The 20,010-nt window shown below is 40.3% G+C and overlaps 1 protein-coding gene across 4 annotated transcripts in view; it reads left to right on the top strand.

Annotated features, from left to right (window-relative positions):
- Positions 1-5,697, top strand: part of LOC308383896 (ephrin type-A receptor 3-like) — a 90,712-nt gene extending 85,015 nt beyond the window's left edge. For 2 of the 4 annotated variants that reach the window (XM_080862103.1, XM_080862100.1), the window contains exons 17-19: positions 71-264; positions 1,133-1,273; positions 1,453-5,697. In XM_080862103.1, the coding sequence (XP_080718229.1) occupies positions 71-264; positions 1,133-1,273; positions 1,453-1,552 (435 nt within the window). In that variant the 3' untranslated portion in view covers positions 1,553-5,697. The remainder of the gene's footprint in view (positions 1-70; positions 265-1,132; positions 1,274-1,452) is intronic. The other 2 variants (XM_080862101.1, XM_080862102.1) reach the window with 2 other exon arrangements.
- The last annotated feature ends 14,313 nt before the right edge of the window (positions 5,698-20,010 follow it).

Here is a 20,010-nt window from a genome sequence, read left to right as displayed (position 1 = left end):
ACAAGTTTGCACATTTTACATTTTTCCTGTATAGTACTGATCACAGAACTCGATACCTCTCTCCCTGCAGGTGATCAAAGCAATAGACGAAGGCTACCGTCTTCCTGCTCCTATGGATTGTCCTGTGGTGTTGCACCAGCTCATGCTGGATTGCTGGGAGAAGGGGCGAAGCGACAGGCCAAAGTTTGCACAGATTGTCACAATCCTGGACAAGCTCATCAGAAACCCAGCCAGTCTCAGAGAGCTGGCAAACAGCTCAGCATGGTTAGTGAGAGAAAGATGTGAATTATGACTGCAAATTTCACTGATAAATCTTGGCACGCCTGGATTAAATTGTAGAGTAGAGGTACAAAGTGCAAAGCAGTAAATGAGGTGACATGAAAGAACATTATTATCTTTTATAAACAAAGCCGTATTTATGAAATGGAAATGTATTGATACAGACTCGCGTGCTTGTTTCACATTCAGTGTAGATGCCCCTAATCCCCAGTTATATTGCACTCATCCACTGAATATAATTATTTGTGCATTTGCATTTTGTAACTTCAGGCATTTAGCTAACCCTCAGAATGAAAACAGCATGCAGACGTTCCAATCCCTTTCCACTCCGACATACTCAACAGAAAAAAACAAATGCAGAACACAGCAGACTCAGAGAACTATGTAACAAGACGAAAAGACTTACACGGGCTTACACAAAAGCATATACTGCACTATGTAAGTGAATATTGTAAGTTCTTTTAGCAAAAAAGATTGTGTTACCTTTGAGTGTGCAATGACAAATAGATCATTTCTAACAATTTATAAGAAAAAAAAGCAAGCAAACAAGTCAAGGGTTTTATAAGTAATACCACACAAGCTTGCTCTGGGGTGAGGGCAGCATTAATCATACTTACCCGCTAATGGTTGGGTTTAAAGTTTATGTTTTTCTTTTCAGCGGGGATATGAGGCTGTCGTGCTGCGGTCATTGCAGAATTATAATGATTCTGTCGGCAGAACCAAGACTGATGCGAATAGTTTTTATTTTTACGCACAAATTATTGACTTCGGCAGTGACAACAAACTGTTTTTCTAGTCATAAACCGGCCAAAGCTTCATTGAATTTGTATTTGTGTTTTTTTTTAAATCCCAGCAGGGAGGACCCGTCCACGCCAGAGTTCAGTGTTAATACAGTGGATGAGTGGTTAGATGCTATCAAGATGGGCCACTACAAGGAGAACTTTTCCAGTGCTGGATATGTCAGCTTGGACTCTATCCTTTACATCAGTGTCAGGTGCAGACTTACAGGATTTTCAGCATGAGTAATAACACAATCTACTTTGGTGTCATTTGAATGTGAAGACAGTGAATTGGACATGAAACTTGGTATTTTAAATGTAAAACAGATGCATCTTCTTCGTAACAAAATAGCTTCGTAATACTTTGCCTGTATTTTTTGTGTTTTCCATCTAGTGAACTGGCTAAGATGGGAGTGTCCCTGGCTGGCCACCAGAAGAAGATTTTGTCCAGTGTGCAGAGCCTGCAGACCCAGGGGACGCACGTCCAAGTATAACACTTTCAACATTAGAGAAACACGAGGAGACAAAGTCAAACTGGATGCCCCTGTTAAGAGTTTCCCCACAGCAACAGAGTTGTGATGTAAGCTCTGTGCTTGGGCCTTCTTGGATTTTGAGACACATTAAGATGGAGACGACATGGACGTTTGCCTCCTTCACCTTCTCGCAGTTTCCCCATTTGTACCATCCTTGGTGGGCACTTCTGGCTTTAGCTCTCAGAGTCCCAGCAATACGGTCACCATTATGGAGCATCAAAGAGACACATTTCCAACTGCAAGGCTGCACCTGAAGCATCCCTGATCATTTCACACCGTGTCAACTCAACAAAACAGGAGGGGAAAAGACTTTAAACAAAAGAAATGACAAAAAAACAAATTAGAATATAATATCACTGTCTGTTAGGTGTACAGTTGTTTTTTCTGTCATTTTGTTGGCTTTGAGTTTTCACCTTGAAGAGTTTAAAAAGGGTCAGATGGTATGTACATGTGTAGATATATGTTTATATGGGCTGTGTGTCTCACAACCATAGAGATGGACCTAAAGTTTGTATTGTTGGTGAGGTTTATAGGCTCAACCTTAACAGACGTAATTACTTAGTACGCGTGTGGCCCCTTGCATTGCTCTCTGTACACAGAAAGCCAGTGAATGAGCCAAGATTTTGAATTAAATGAATGTTTGGGTTTGGGGAGAGGGGAACTGAAAAACTGGACCTTTAGGGATAGAGAGGGATATAGATTTGCTAGCTCACATAGGATGGAACTATGATTCGTTTTTAAATAGTGTATTGGACCAAGACCAGGGCTTCCTTAGTGACTGCTCCCAGACACACTTCCATAAAAACTATACCCAGTGCATGTTTGCAAGTACTCTTGCATTTACAGTACAACCTAACTAACAGCAGAGAATACAGCAGAAACAGCTACGGTGCAGTTAGCACAGAGAAAATGTTACTCTTCCGTCGTCTTTTCCAAACAGCAGTCTATCACAGGTGTTATAGTATGGTGTTGTTGCAAACACTTCAGCCCAGAAGTTTGCCTTCCAGTATTTCAGGTATGTTAAGAGGTTTATAGTGTTTTGTGAAGAGCAAAGTTGATGCAGACAGATGTCAGGACAGATGTCGTGACAGACTTGACACTGTTAAGGACGTATGACTTGTTTTTCCAGTGTTGTGCCATGTACAGTAACTTTGAAATGTTCATCTAAATAACGACCCACCATTCCAACTCTATGGTTTTCTTTCATCAGTTCCCGTGGCTGGATGGTTACACAAGGCCAGTTAGAATAATTACAGTGGTTTGTGTTTTCCAAATAGTCTGCTTGATGAAAAGAAGCATTGGACCCTTTTTCAGCAAAATGAAATAGAAGCAGTGTTGACTTTCAGCGGTGCCACCACAAGAGGGTAAATTTGACTTTAAAAAAAAGAAAGATGATTTGTGCGTGTTGTATTCTATCACTTCCCTGGTATCTGTCATTTTGAACACCCTTATTTAAAAAGAAATACCCATAACCTAAAGAAGCATTTTTTTCTGTATTAGAAGGAAACTGCAGCTTATCACAATAACTATCACAATAATTATACAGTAATATATGAAGGGACCCTCTTTGTGTACACTGTAATAATGGCACTGAACCCGCTTTTAGTGTATTTCTGCACCCAGTTTTAATATTTGTGGTACTCCATAGGACCAACAGTGGCATAAAGTACAGAATATATGATTGTATCATAGTGTAAAATATGTACAGTGTTGATTTCCAATGTTAGAATGTTTGTAATGATAACAATGATGATGACTATGATGTACTTTTATTGTGAAAAAGAGATTTCTGAAGTTCTCGTTCAGGGGTGGGTCATACAGAGGTGAAGGTGATACGTTGGTCTGAACAAAGGAATGTAGCATGGTGCAAAGCTTCAGCTTTTATTGACAGGTGAGAGTGACTGCAGTTTCTACTATAGCGTTAGGATGAGTAGAATGGACTTTCTTTATTGATACACTGGCTTCATTTGCATATCCACCTTAAAGAGTCGTTACATGCACTTTTTTGACCTTGGACTGCATACAACACAATTTTAAAAAGATGCTTGTTCAGGAGAGGGAAGGACGAAAAGTCTAACACGAAAAATCCTCCATTTAAACTTGGATCTGATATCACAGATTGAACATTTGCTCTCTCCTTACCCTAGAAATGATAGCTGAGCTTAGCAGACTTGTCAAGCATTGCATTTCTATACATGCTGCAGTAGTTTGCATGGTATAAGAGTATTTTTAGAGGGTGAAGAGTATGAAGGGTAATGCTGCTTCCCTAAAGTCAAGAGCAAAAGAGTAAAAGTGTAAGAAATGGTTTCTGCAGCATGTTTGTCGGAACTAATGTAAGTGAGCTGTGACTGTTAGCTTATCTATTAGCTTTGTAACAAGACTTTACTTCAAAGGCTAAGAAGTACATCTTTTACTTACTAAATTTCTTTATTTTCTGGAGTTACAGGGTATTTTAAATCCAGTACATGTATATGTCCAATCAGTACATGTGGCTTTGGAAGTCACCTGGAAACTCAGTTAGCCAAGAGAGACCTTAGCTAAGGCGATAGACGGTATAAAAGATGGACGTAGCCAATGTGCTTACATACTTTTGTGCGTGAAGTTCTGCTTTGAAGCCCCAAGGTGTGTGTTTACCTCATCATCATCTTGGCATTTTTAAACTGGATTTAATGAGGGAAAACCACACTCTCATTTGCTAATGGCTTGTCAATCACATGTCATTAGCCAGTGATCATATTCTGAATAATAATAATGAATTATGCTATTCATTGTATTCAGTATGCCTTCAAATGAGTCACCGTTCCTCATACTGAGGAAACTGTCCCCTGAGGTTAGAGCAGAGTGACATTTTTCTATCAACTCCTACAAGACTGGAAGTGTTTTTGCAACCACCAGTATCAACCCCAGTGGCCAATAAATAGAATGTAGATTTAAAGTCCTTTTCGGACCCAGAAGCTATCTTCATTTTTTGTACCGCCTCTGACTAAACCTGTAAATTTACTTGATTAGTTATCTACAACAGATAAAATGTGCCCCTGGTGGTTGTAATTTAGCATATTGTTATTCTGAAGTAGAAACCTACGTTTGTCTAACGTTTCAAAAATATAATTAGTAACATGCACCATGCTAGAAGGGAAATCCAGACAGGCCTGATAGTTATAAAATCTGAGCCACTCTGCTGCCAGTGAAAAGTTGCTTTTTTAATTGTGTTGTTCGGCCCCAATGTTTTAGTACTAGTAAAATAGAGGCGTGACAAACTGTTCTGCTTTTTTCAGCATAAGCCGCAGATGCAAATTCAGAGTTTGAAACTGTTCATTCTACTCTTGCTAACTCTATGATTTCACTCTAGCGCACTACCCGTGACCGCTGGCCTTTTAGATGCCTTATTTTCTGAGCTATTTTTCTGTTTTGTTGCCCTATACAGGGGATATTGAGAGTAAAGTGTATTTATCTGTGTTCTTAAGGTAACCTCACATTAACACCCTGGTTTTATAACATCCCAGAGGCCCCCTCAAACTGTACCATCATAACTTCCATACCTTTAAGTAGATACTATAAGAACCGTCACACATGAAGACCTGTAAAAGTGGACGGGGAAAATCACAGTGTTGTTATTTATTTGCAAATTATGAATATGATTGGCTTTCAGTTCTTTTCTTTATAAGTGCCAAATTCCTCTTGCATTTTTAACATTATGTTACTGCCTGCAAAATAATGGTGAATTGTTGACATTGTCCTCTTTTTGACCCACTTATTCATCAGCACTCTCACTTTAGAAGAAACCATTTTGGTTTCTACTCTGAACTCCCTGGTTTTTATCACTTTTCACCATGTCAAGGTTAGCTATGTGGGCTGGTTTGCTTGAACTTAAATACAGTGTTTGTATCCATTCTCCACAAAGTCTGTATCGTAAATGTTAATGAGTGATTCTCATCTGAGACTTTTAGCACTCTATCTCCCTCTTTGTCCTCCTCTCTCTCTTTGTTTGGCCATCATACAAGGCTTATTTGTCCCCATGCCAATTTCCTCTGCGTTGCTTGTTGTAAAGGGTGTAGGCATTTTAATGTCTTTCATGTCGCTGTAATAAATATGCTAATATTTCTAATTTCTCACCTGAAGCCTGCAGTGTCTTTTTCTTCAACACATTTCCTGCTTGTCTTGCTCCCTCAGAGAGAAGATCCCAGAGAAGATTGAAAAAAACTTACAAATATTATATATACAAAAAAAATATAGTCCCAGCATTCATCTAACGTTTTATTTTACTTATTGAACTGAGCTACTAGGTGCTTCTGGGCAGGTGTAGATGATGGCTTTCGGTTCATTTATAGTTGTCACGTATCGCATAAAACGCATCTCATTGGGTCGGCTGGTATTCCATTAATTCCATATTCTCAGCCTTGGCCTTGTATGTGTTGACAGTAATGACAGTAATGTTGCTATCACTACACTATCGAGGCTGATATATATACTGATAGTGAGTCCCATTACAGTAGATGCTTGCTGATGTGAACACTGCTCTACACACCATCCCCACTGTCAGTAACACTGAAACCAATGAGCTCATATATATTGCCACAGTAATCCTTGGATTACTGTGGCACTTGGATATAATATAAAGCATGCATGTAGAGAAAGTTCCCCATGGAGAAGAAGGCTGGAAGCCACTATTAAGGAAGAAGATGGGCACATGAGAGACAGGTCCTGGATGAAAAGGAAGGACAATAAAATATCTACAACAGTGATGGCAAACAACACCAGCGCCAAGTGGCTGGTGGACCTAAGATCCAATCACAGCACCTTCCATGAGTCGGAGTGACATTAAAAAGGCAGATATCCAACAATGAGTCTCCGTAATGAAGGTCTGGACAGCACCGGGACCTAACATGATTCATGTCTACTGGCTAAAGTAGTTAACAGAAGTCAGTGGTCACCTAGCACCACAAATAAGGAAACTACTAACAGCAGCTACTCAGCCAGACTGGTTAACACAGGGCAAAACAATCCTGATCACGGCAGCCGATTACCTCCCTCACAACAACATAGAAGCTCCTCTCAGATATTGGAAATAACACCAAACCAGATCCTGGTTGATAAAGCAGTACAACAGGGCTCTAAGATCAATTGGAACAACTTGACCCCCGCCTAGATTGACTACACAAAAGTATATGACAGACAGTATGTCTGTGAAGGGTCTCAGTCATCCAGGTCATGGTAGTCTAAGGAGCCTTGAGAGAAAAGTGTTTGGACTTCTTTAAGTTGCTTCTTTAAATTGCTTGAATCAACTTAAAGAAGTCCAGACACTTTTCTCTCCAAGCTCCTTAGACTATATGACAGACATGGATATTGGAGTACTTGGCATTATACAAGGCTAATAGTGCACTAATAGCATTCATCAGAAACCCAATTGGACTCCTAAGGACTGGATGCCAATTCCAAGGCAACTGCACAAATCATCAACAAATGAAGACAAATGAAGGTGATGCACTGTCCCCACTATTACATAAACAGATTCAGGAGTGATGCGACCATCAGCCACCTTCTATACATGAATGACATCGAACTGTATGCTGGGAGTGAACAAGATATTGACTGATTCACCTCACCAGGATCTACAGCAAGGTCATCGGGATGTCATTTGGGCTCATAGGTGTGGACAAATGTTTGGCAAGATAGGGAAGGTGATCTGGACTGAAAGGGTGGAATTACCAGGAGGTACAATAGCAAACATATAAGACGACGTCAAGTACTTAGGCTTCCCACAACAGGTACCATGATAAAGATGCACAAATCTTATCCATAGCCAAATACTTCCAGAAGGGGCTGAGAAACCAGTTGAATGGTAAAAATAAGAGCCACAATCCAGGATGAAACACTGAGCATCCCCAAACACATCATTAAGATGGCCCCCTGATATGAGCGGTTTGAAGAAAGCCTCAAACAGCTGAAGACTGACGGTGAGCAACAGGAGGAGGAACTATCATGGATGACCAAGCCCCTGCATGGGATGTAGCATTGACAGACGGAAGAAGTGGCTGATGTCAAGAAATCCTACAAGTAGCTAGAAAAAGCCAATGTAAAGGATAGTACAGAGGCTCTGATCATGGCAGCACAAGAATAGGCCTTAAACATCAGACCCATAGAGGCAGGTACAAGAAAAAACCCACCACATAGTAGCAACATGTAAGAAGCTAGTTGGGAAAGCATACACTGAGAGGCACAACCAAGCAGGTGGCATAGTGTACAGGAACATTGGTGCCACATACAGACTAGATGTCCCCAAACACCCCTGGTGAGTTCCAGACAGACAAGCAACTGCTGGCCAGCCAACAAGAAATAGTGTTGGGCAATAAGAAGCAGAAAACTGCATTTGTGATAGACATGGGAATGGCAACCACAAAAGCCAGAAAAATTGTCAAAACTATAAGAGTGACTCCAACAGCTCCAGGCCAGTCAGAGGTTTCTGTCCAGAAGCGTGCAATCATAGGAAAAGCTAAGATACTGCACAGAACCCTCAAACGCTGAGGCCTCAGGTTGAGGACCCAAGCTTGAAGAACAAACATATATTACCCCAGAGGGGACGAGAGAGAGATTTTTATATAAAATGCATTCTGTGAGAACAACCAAGGCAAGCAGTGCTTGTTAGTAAAATTTCAAAACAAACATCAATTAAAAACAAACTTGAAGCAATATTTCTACTGGTATCTCATCAGTTCTCATAGTATGATTCATAAAACATTAAGTCATGTTTTATGAATCATACTAATACAAGTATGATTTATAATAATAAGTGTATTGTTTGGATAAACTAACATGGCAAAGTATGTTTTCCATATATCCATTTTAATTAAATTCTCAATTAGTAGTAAATGCACTGCGCTTATATCACGTTTTTATCATAACAGCCTGAGTGCTCTACAGTGTTTTTGCCCATTCTCTTTCTCACTCTCTCTCAAACACACACACACACACACAGCCGCAGCGAGAGCGAGAGCAATGGTAGCTTCGAGGGAAGGTGCTTGCCTGCCACTGGGAGACACTTTGGGTTCAGTGGTTTCACTGTCTGGCCAAAAGATTTGGCTCAGGGATTAAACCTCCAGTACTGATTAGTGGACAACTCACTCTACCACCTGAGCCAAAGCCACAGTGATGAGGTGAAGTTTTTATATGTTATATTCAGATGTAACCTACAACTCATTATCTCATTATTGTTCATTTTGAATATTTGATTATTGGTTTCTAACACATGATTACTGATGATGTTGTCTTGGGGGACTTATATACATTACCTGCAGATTTTTTTTTTAACAATCTTTGCCTAAATCACATTTAATATAACAGTTTAAAATCATATATGAGGAAACTAACTTAAAGTAACGTCCAGGTATATTATTATATTAGAAGAAATACTGAGGATTTAGTCTGTGTTTTGTCTGTCACATACTACTTACAGGTTTCAGATAAAAGAAATTCAGTCAGCTTTATTAATATATTTTTTTCCATATAAGACTTCAGTGGAACAAGAAAAAATACAAATGATGTGTAGATGAAAGTATTGTGAAGGGTTATTTTTCTGTATGTGTACCAAAGGGTGCAGTACAAAATTTTGTTTTGGTGAGTATCAGCCTACCATAAAATCCATGCATGGCTGGCAAATCCAAAGGTGTTTTATTTTGGGGTTTTTTTGTCCCTAGCTCTGCTCTAATGGTGATAGCGCTGGTGAAATTCCCATCATAACATTCTTGAATGGCAATATAAAGCAGCCCAGCAACCACATCTTCATTATCAATGTGTGTGTGCTGTGTGTGTGTTCCTTACTGAGAGATAATTCTGTCTCAGGGGAAAGGGAAGGTCAGTGACTTCTGGCCTTGGTTAACCCCTTAATGCACTGGCCCAGTTGCTGTCACTCTATGTTACCACCATTACACCTCATTTAGCCCATCATATTGGGCTCCATATTCCCCTATCGCTCGCTCACTCCGTCTCCCTCTTTCAACCATCGCTACACACACGGACACACACACACACTCACACACACACACTCACACAAGGCGTGACATGCAAAAAATGCAGGCCCTGTTCGCCATTTCCTCAGTATCTATCTCCTCCCACTGCCCTCTTCTTAATCTTCCTGCTGCCCTTGTGCATCCCCATTTTTTCCTCCCCCTTCCAATCCATCCTGTGCAGACAGACAGAAAGGTTGTGGCCAGTTCTCTGACCTCGACTACCCCATTATCTTCCTCTCCTTGCTTTTTCCCTTTTCTCATAGCTTTTTAATTCCCCTCACCTCCATCCATCTATACAACCACTCATCCATCCAAAACTTTTCTCCACATGGAGCTCTCTCTTTGAGGTTCATTGCCTCTTTCTGTCTTACTGCTATCACCATGGGTTTCCTCTCACCATTGAAGGCAGATCCATAACTTTGGGCTTTAGTCTCCAGGTGTCTCTGCAGGCGGAATGTCATCTCACATATTTGCTCTGGATAACAGAGGCTACCAGGAGCCAAAGGTTTACAGGATTGATTCATCATGCAGCTGCTGTTGGCATCATGTGAAAAGGTCAGATGTCCCTATGGAGAACACTTTAAAAGGCCATTGGTGACTGATGAGCCTGTCATATTTGTATCACATACATGCACAAGCACTCTATCTCTCATCTCCAGTCTTTGCCTTTGTTTCTGTCCCTCTCCCTCTCTGTCTTTTTTTGTGATCCACAGACACACATGAACACATGGAAACACATTCCCCTGTGAATGGTAATTGGGCTCCTCTGTCATGATGTCAGGTGTGGGTTAGTGTCCCCTCATGTGCAACAGCAGCCATTAATATAACACAGAGGAGCAAACATCGATAGATCCACCACCTCGGCCAAGGGTCAGGCAAAGAGATCAATTTTATATATAATATTATCAGTTATAAGACTTTTTTGTGACTTCACCAATGGGACTAAGTCATTCTTTAACAATGCCTTGTCGAGCTTTTCTTTTCCAAAAAGCAAATTTTTTATTCTGCACATGTCAAATTCTGTGCTAACACGATTCTCATCAACCCACTGAAGTAATAGTGTCACAGCTCTGCTATAATGTGAAGTGAAATAAAGCACAAATTGAGCAACTGAGATTCAACCATAATGGCACAAAAGCAGAACGCGTCATTATTGCAACATGAGCATAATATTTGCCACCGTCCTTAATTTGCTCCTGCAAATCCAGAACTTCCCCAATACGCCTACTCAGGATGCTACAAAAAAACAAAGGGCAAGAGCAGATTTTAGCAGACATATGGCAGAAATAAGTGGAAAAATATTATTCTGTTCCACAAAATGGGCCACATTTTTATTTTATTTTATTTTAAAAGGTGGTTAGATTAACTCAAACAATAAAAACTCTCACAGGAACTAAAAATATTCAGTATAGTTATTAGATTTTTTACGGAATTTCATTTAACATTATTTATTTACTTTGAGTATTTGAGTTTGTGCAGCCAAAATGAGAGAAGTAGATAAAATCTGATCCACGAGGAAGATTTCATCAGTCATTGGCAAAAATCACAGAAGTTCCTGCTTTGCAGCTCTTGATTGCATTGCGTGTGTTCGCTCTAATCAAATATGGCCAAGTTCAGACAGGCTCAGTATTCCCCGGGTCTGAACACACATGCACACATCAGTGCTCTTCTGTCTCATGAGGTTTTAGTTTGCTATCAAAGCGATTTCCTGTCTCAAATTTTCATCAGTAATCAAAGTTCCTGATTGAATTTGAAAAGTGAGCCCGGCTCTATAAATCTCATTACATGCCTCACTCCCATCATGCCTGCTCTCATCAGCCACAGGAACGAGACGCCACCCCGGGTGTATGTCTGCATCATGGTCTGAGTGTGTGTACAAGTTCTTGTGAATGCAGTAGAACAAGAAAATGGATGCTGCCAGGGCTGTGATTTCAGCTTTTTTCCTTCAGCAAATAGTAGAGTTTCACTGATAAAGCAATGAAAATCATTTAACAGAGAAACACTGAGATAAAAACTACACGGAGGCAAAGGCTCTGCAGTGACAGACTTGTCGTGGCCACTCTCAGTCTTCTCCCCCTCTTTTTGTCTCCTGTCTCTGTGAATTTAGGTGTGAACAATCGATCTCTTGTAGTAGTGGGTGTGGTCTCAGGAAACCCCTGCCAGGTTCACCTGTTTTCCATCATCAGCCGATGCAGTATTTAAACCCAGTCTCCACCAATCCACCACAGATTGTTATCCTGCTCATGTGGTAGTGTAGCTCAAGCCTTTTACTTTGCTTACCTGTTTGATCAGTGTTCATCAGCCGTGTTCTTACCTGTTTGTGTCCTTTTACTACCCAGAAAACCTCCTAGAAAAGCCTGCATCACACTTACCTGTAAAACTTAAATATTGCAATACTGTAATATAGCAAGATCTAAATGAATAAAAAGGCAAAAAGGCATAACGATGGTGACAAGGCACTACCCCCTAAGAAGAGAGACCGTGCAGTGGAGTTGACCGCCTTGTAATCTATCCATGATTATCACAAATAAAACAAAAAAACTGAAGAATTTTCTAATGCTGTTTATTTTGACTCAAGCCAAACAGCTAACAAGAAACACAAAATCAGCACGAATTCTGCCTTATTGAACCCCTTTCTCCAAATCAGTAACAGATTTCGAAATGGAGCAGAGGCAGATATAAATAAATAACATTTGAGTTTGGGAAAAGAAAAAAGGTGAAGAAAAACTTGGAGGGGTTTGGAAGGACTGAGATAATATTGACCACATAATCCTTTACAGATGTGGAAATCACTGTTTAATGCATGGCAGATCTGACATGCTGAACTGCTGTTGGCTGACTCAAATAGGAGTCGAACCAAAGGTGAGCTTGTTCTCGCTCAGACCGTGCTCTCTATCGACACAGAAAAATGATGAAAATCGCAATTTAATCCTAGTGTAGCAAGATGACATGTTCTGATCTATGAAATATAAACACACACGAACCATGGAGTGATCCAGTGACTCATGCGGGGTGATGGTGTTTCTAGAGGCCTTATTTATTTAAACATAAACATACGTCTAACATCTTCCTACTCAGAAATGCACAAGCCTGCTTCTGCCTTCCTGCAAAATCATTTCGTAAACTGTGTGTGTGTGTGTGTGTGTGTGTGTGTGTGTGTGTGTGTGTGTGTGTGTGTGTGTGTGTGTGTGTGTGTGTGTGTGTGTGTGTGTGTGTGTGTGTGTGTGTCTGACGGCTGATACATTGCATGATTTCCTACGTCTGATGCCTGCATGTGTACATGTGTTTGTGAGGTGCAGAGACATTAGAGTTCTTTTGTACACACCACGTATTTATGTGTTTCTCCTATCCCGTATAATCAAACACAGCTCTTCAAGTGCCATCAATCAAGCTTTGGTGTTACAGGGAGGAGCAACCCCCTCCTTGTGCTGGGGCTGGGCCAGGGGAAGCAGTTTTACTGCTGGAGCATCCAAAGGTATTGTTTTCTAAATTAAATGGATTTGCAGAACCTGTGGGGCCAACAAATGACTATTTGCATTTCTGTAGCCCATTAAACAAGGTTATCTGCGGCCCTCTGTAATGTCTTAACAGCAAAATAGGCATTAAAACAATATGGTTGTGTTCTGTGCATTAGCCTGGATATACACGCTGCTTTTATTTTATTGTTTCATCTTCATCAACTGCTACAATCATTTTTTTTTTCCCATCTGGAATGATTATGGAGTAACGGTGTTGCAGAAGCAGCTGTTGCAGCGTTACTGTTTTGCTTTCGATTGTGTCATAGCACACCAGAATCCCAATTAAATAAAGTATCAGAGCCAACATAAAGTACTTCTTTGTAACAGTTGTGATCCTTTGAAGAACGTTGGGTAGCTACCACAATATGATATTCCAGACATGTGGAGTGGTCTGTCAAATTTTCCAAAGTTTTAAATGGAACGCTCTCAACATTTTACTGTCAGTTTGGAAACATTTGAAGCTGAGAGACATCATTAGGTTGGGAAAGCTGCCTTTGTTACACAATTGTCTCCATGCTGTGGTATTATTCTTACTCTGTCAGGAGCTATGATTGATTACATGAAGGATTTGGTGAAGTTTTGGGATGTATGGATGAATTTTTTTCTTTATATAAATCACTACCTTGATTTGGTTGTTTTCCTCTTTCATATCTCCTCTTCTTCCTACTCCCTACAGTTTGTCATCAACATAACGGCCATCACTGACAGGTGGGCATGTCTACTTTTTGATTGATTGGTGATGGCTCTGGGAATTTGCGAAGTGTCTTAAAAGGAAAGCATGGCTGAGAGGTGCTGCTAATCAGAGCTCATCAAAATGGTGTTGGAAATGTAAATTTTGAGTATAAAAAGTACCTAAACTGACTTCCCTGCAAAAAAAAATAAAATACATAAATAAAGGAATTTAAAAAAAAAAAGTTTTATTCATTTATTTGTTTATATTATAACTTTTTTAAAAATGTCACTTGTCGCAAAGTAGCTATTGCAAGCATTAAACCTAAGTAGAATTTAAATCTTCAGATTCTTGCATATAAAATGATTACAGGTTGGATGAAGAAGGAAACTGTTAAAACAACATAACATCTACACACTGGCATCTTGCTGGTTTTAAGTTTTCCTGTCTCAGGTGAGAATCCTAATTTTTAGCTGGCCCCAGATCTACTGCTCTGGTTCTGCCACAGTCAGGTCAAAATTTTGAATACTTTGGTAAATACCTGCTAACTTTTATTGGAAACGACCAGAATAGACGGGATTAGAAGCCGGTATATCAAAGGGACAGCTCGGGTTGGTTGATTTAGAGACAAAGTTAGAGAGACAAGGCTGAGACGGTTTGGATATGAGCGGAGGAGGGATAGTGCACATAAAGGACAAAGGGTGTTGAAGATGGAGCTGCCAGGCAGGAGGAAAAGAGGAAGACCACAGAGAAGATTTATGGATGTTGTGAAGGAGGACATGTAGAGAAATGGTGTGACAGAAAAAGTTGCAAGGGATAGGGTGAGATGGAGGTTGATGATCCTGTGGTGACTCTTAATAGGAGCGGTCAACAGAAAAGAAGACATGCTAACCTTTTGTTTAGGGCTAATTATTAACATGGCAAACTAGCGATTAATATTACAAACATTATACCTGGTAAAAACCCGCACTCATGAACATGTTCCAACCTTAATGTTAAAATCAGTAAGATATACTAATGAATTTACCTGTACACACAGGTGGCAAAATAATTTCCTGTATCCAAAAAGTCATTTTAAAATGCACATTTTACCCCTACTATGTATTGCTCTCTGACATCCTACAACTCAGTGCTGCACCCGAAAGCTGTCTGTGTACTGCAGCTATGGCAACATGATGTTAACAGCCTTCTGGTTACGTTTTTTTTTAATAGATAGTGACTAACAATGTTTAAGTTATAAACCAATGTAGCTTTCAGACAACCTATTCAGTTAAATCATCCCATTCATTTCATAGTAGTACGCACACAATCACAGAGCAGCTTGAGTAGAATTGAAGAAAATGAGGTATAAAGAAAAAAAACAGCAGGACAGTCAAATTATAAGTTTGAGAGAGGAATAACTCTCGGTGGGTTTTTGAAGTGTAAAACCACAAGCATGGGGTTTGTAAAATGTCATGGAAAACTAACAGCGACTTTGGAGGCCCACCAACATATGCGCGCACACACACACCATCCATAACCACATGGACTGAGCTCACACGCTGGGATAGTTGATGTTTGACCACACAAGATGGGTTCCTAAAACATTGTGCAACTGCTGACTCCAACTCCTCTTGTGGTCTGCTCACAAAAACAAAAAAAACATTTAAACTGTTCTCCCCGTCTGTTTCTTGCTGTTGAACTGTGTGTGACATGAATGAATGTTCATTGTTTATATCATTACAACAGTGCATTTTTTGTGCATGCATGTGTGTGTGTGTAGTAACATGGTTATACACACATGCAGCTCAAATTTTCAGCTAAGGGTAGGCAGTTGAGGCTCTAAATCTGCCACGTGCTTACTAACAGAGGTTTGACCCAAATAACAGTGTAATTTATGAAGGCTTTTAGGCTCCCAGGCAGCCATGGAAATAGAACAGAGAATAATGTGAGTCTGACCGTGGCTACATCACTTCAGTTTATGTCCTAGTCTTTTACTAGGACACACGTCTGTGGTCCTTAATGATACAGAGACAGTAAATGCAATGTTAATGGACACTGAGGTTTACAAAGATGTGTTCAGCTGCAAATGGGAGGCTGTGCACATAATTACAGACATGCTCACAAACAGGAATATTGAACAGGTGCGGCCAGCGACGGGCAGTGTTATAAACAAATGCTATGAAAAAGCAAAAACTGTACAGTATAGTATGAGGGGTAAATATGATAGATAAATAGTAATAAAGGCAGTGAGAAATAGAGGGAGTAAAACGTAGACATAAAGAAGGCATCATTAGTACTCTATTCAAAGGTGTTGGCCCCAGGCAGGGTTAGAGGCTGAAATGGACTGCTTAGCAACTGCCTGCTGGAGGAGATGACATCTCGGGGCAGACCCCAAGGATGAGTTAAGACCTCGCAAGCCCTCTTATAGTTTTATGCGCAAGTGTGCCTGCATGTGCTTGCATGCATATAATCCTCTGTCCTACCCTCCTGCCCCATAGCGGGTCATTTGCCTCAGCACTTGAAGTGGAGATGCAGCTCTGAGGATCAGGGTCCTGTCTCTGCTCCACAGATCAGAGTGCAGAGGACAGCACAAAGACGGACAAATGAGTGCTTTCATACATGAAGGGCTCTTTTGCTTTCTTTTTCATGTCTGCAGTTTATCTTAAAAACAGTTTAGACCTCATGTGTCCACACATTTAAAAAAAAAAAATTCTAGTCACCTCGATCTGCACTGAAAACTGATGATAAAAAGGTTAAGTAAACATAAACACGAGTAACAACAGCTAAACTCTTCCCCTGTCAGGATGCCCGACCACAGTGTTTATCCCAACTGAAATCTGTGTTAACGTTAACCGGTTAAGCCTCCATTGTGTCCTTTGTCACTGTTGCTACAACTACAGCCAAACTCTGATTTGGTTCTGCTGTGCGGTTTTGTTCTTGGAATACTGAACAAACATTAAAATCATGTCGTAATCCCACTTGGAGCAGCTGCACTGCATTCTCAACGTGACTTCCAGAACTGATTTCATGCACCCAAACCAATGTTTTGGGAGTTGTTTTCTTTTTTTAATTCCACCAGAAGAGGCTCTTTTCTTCACATTGTTAAAAATATGTGCTAAGCCTACTTGTGAAGAAAGGTACTGAGCAAATGAGGAGAGCAGGAAGGTATACACAGGAATGGTTTAGGGACCCTGTGCAAACTAAATGCTCTGCAGGTGTGCAAAATCTCATTAGAGATGCAACATTCAGCATATTCCCATGCTGCAACTGCTAGTTTTTAACCTTGTGCAGTTGCAGATAGACATCAGCTAAATTGCTGTTAGAAACGAAATCTTAATGCGTACAACGATAACAGCTGAATTTGATCAGTGATATTGGCATTTGCGATGACTAATCAGAGAAAGGCTGCAAGCGACATGAGCAGAATTGCTGCACAGCATCCGAAAAACTCAATTTTCTTCTCATTCGCATTAAACTCAAGAGCAGTAGCAGAGAGACGAACCAGTCCAAAGGAGTCTCTCTTTTTCTTCTCCTCTACAGAGACCCTATTGATAGAGAGCCATGAGAATCACGGAAGCATGTCAGTAATGACATTATGCTCTTCTTCTTTTTTTTTTGATACACAGTCAGATGATTTACATAATACCGTCCTCATACTCAGGATGGACAGAGAGCGGAGGAAGAAAGGAGAGAAAAAGAGGGAAAACCAGGACGGGAAAAGAGAGAGAGGGGACAGCCAATTTGTGCCTTCAGATATTTTTCTCAGACTTATCATCACACAAATTAGGTCCTGCTTTCTGCTGATAAGGTCAGCTGTCAGTCGAGATGTATTTAAAGGAGTCGATATGCACAAGCAGACACATACGCAGCTATACGCACAAACTGTTTTTTTTTTTTAAACTGATGTTGCGTCATTAGGACACTTATAGCACATACCCACACACACAGACACAAAGTGCATGTTATACAGTGTTTTACTGAATTTACCAATAAAGCAAATAATGACCGCATACTCTCACTCTCTTCTCTCTCTCCCTTAGTCTGTGTTTTGTCCTGACTCCCTTTGCGATCTTTTTCTCTCTTCCATTTCTTCTTTTCTCTTTCCCCAACCAATCGAAGCAGATGGCCGCCCCTCCCTGAGCCTGCTTCTGCTAGATTCTTCCTGTTAAAAGGGAGTTTTTCCTTTCCACTGTCGCAAAGTGCTTGCTCACAGGGGATCGTTTGATGGTTGGGGTTTTATCCAGAATATTACTTGGTTTTTACCTTACAATATAACTTAACTGTTGTTGGGATTGGGCGCTAAAAGAACTGAACTGAATTGAACGCCCTGCAGACACAAAAAAACCTATTTGGATTTGCTGCATAGTAATTCATTATAAAAAAAGCAAAACTATTGTAATGTAATATGCTGCTCATATGCTCATAAGTCATGAACTGTAAATGAAATTGCATGTTGCTTGCATGAATTCTGCAATGCAATAATGAAACCAACAGTCAAGTGTTGTTCTGTGAAGAAATGCTCCCATATGCAGGTGCCAGGAACTGTCATTTTGACATATTCATTCTAACTGTGGCAGGGAGGGTGCATAAAAGGTATTGCCAAAAGCTGAGCGTTTGTTAAATGAAGATGAATGGGATGGTTTGCATTGAAGGTGATATTTTATTTAGGATCAGACGCTCTCTGTTTGGTAATGCAACAGCCACTCTCGCAACAACATGACAGCCCGGGGAAATGGATATTGATTAGAAAAGGTTGATGCTTTTTTCCCCCCCACACCTCAATTTTTTTTCCTCCACCCACCCCTCCACACACACACATTCCCTTGCTGTTTTGCTCCTTTTAATCCTCTCCCTCCCACCATAGCTGTTTCAGAATTTCCCTGCCTCTCTTAGGTGCTCCCAGATTGTTATAATGCGTGATGTGCTGTAAAGTGTGATGGATGGTAAGAGCCGATTTTAAGGCCACACAGTTGAAGCTGGAGAGGAAACCTGATCAAATTTAGGGAATGCATGTTATTTGCATGCATGATTGTTGGACGGAATGGGAATAAAGCATCAAGACAATGAATTGTGTGGAAAGATTACAGATTTGGAACAAGAAAAATTATTTAGAATAAGCTGACTCTGCTGAAAACCCATCTAACAGCCCAACCTGAAGTAAAAAAAAGCATCAACGTTCTATTTCACAAAGCAGGTAATTTAATACATTTTGAGCTTATAAGCTATGTTTCATTTGATGACAGCAAAAAAAAAAAGAAAAAGAAAGAGAGGTTTTGGTCATTGTGTTGTATCGATCCATAACAGCAAACAGCAGCTGCAAACAAATCAATGCGTTGTGTGTGCATGTTTCCTCTGACTTTTATTGTAAATGTGTGTGGCAGCAATGTACCCTTCCCACCGCCCTCGCATCGCTGATGTTATAGACTCACACAGTCAACACTCAGCAAAACTCTATGCACTAAGGCTTTACCCCGACATCATACATTAAGGCTTTATACTATATTGCATACTGCAATCTAATGATTCCACTCACCCATGATTAAGTAATTTAGCAAGAAATTAAAAGTCCTTGTGATAAGGTGATCTTCATTATTTTCTGGTTTCTCGATATAACGTAACTTATGTTAATCCAAAGTGTGCAGCTGGAGTAACAGATTTGTCTCCAAGAAGGCAAAACTGTTTGCATGACATGCAAAGACTAACCCAGCAATTCTTCAATTGACACAAGGTTGTTTTGGCTCATGATACATTTTTATTGGCTCTTAATCATTCCCTGGATTCTGACTTCTCCCAATCACACCCATTGATACCAAAACTAATCACTCATGACCTGAAATAAATACTAACTCTAACCTTACCCTTAAATCCGCAATGCAATGAATTCAGAGAGGAAATAATACCACCTTGAGTATACGCAAGTCACCTCAATTTGTGGAGTTTATCTTCTCCAGATTCATTAGATTGCATTATCATCTGTGAAGTGCCATGTTCATGTTTTTCTACTGATGCTGACGACAGTCCTGAAGCCAGTGTTGGCATTATGCTTCAGTGAATACACACAGAAAGGTACGCTGCTGACCCAGTCTTGGGTTAATGAGATCTGCAGACTTTTTTCTCCATGTATTTCTCTGCATTCAACCTCCACTCTTTTTGACCAGTTTTGCTGTTCCTGCTGCTCAGAAGTCCCTCCAGAGCAAAGTTTGATCTTCCCCAGACAAGAGAATGTTTTTTCTCGTGATCTCTGAA

The sequence above is a fragment of the Rhamphochromis sp. 'chilingali' genome (genome assembly GCF_963969265.1).
Source record: "Rhamphochromis sp. 'chilingali' genome assembly, chromosome: 16".
NCBI lineage: Eukaryota > Metazoa > Chordata > Actinopteri > Cichliformes > Cichlidae > Rhamphochromis > Rhamphochromis sp. 'chilingali'.
This window is presented reverse-complemented; position numbering and strand designations above follow the sequence as displayed.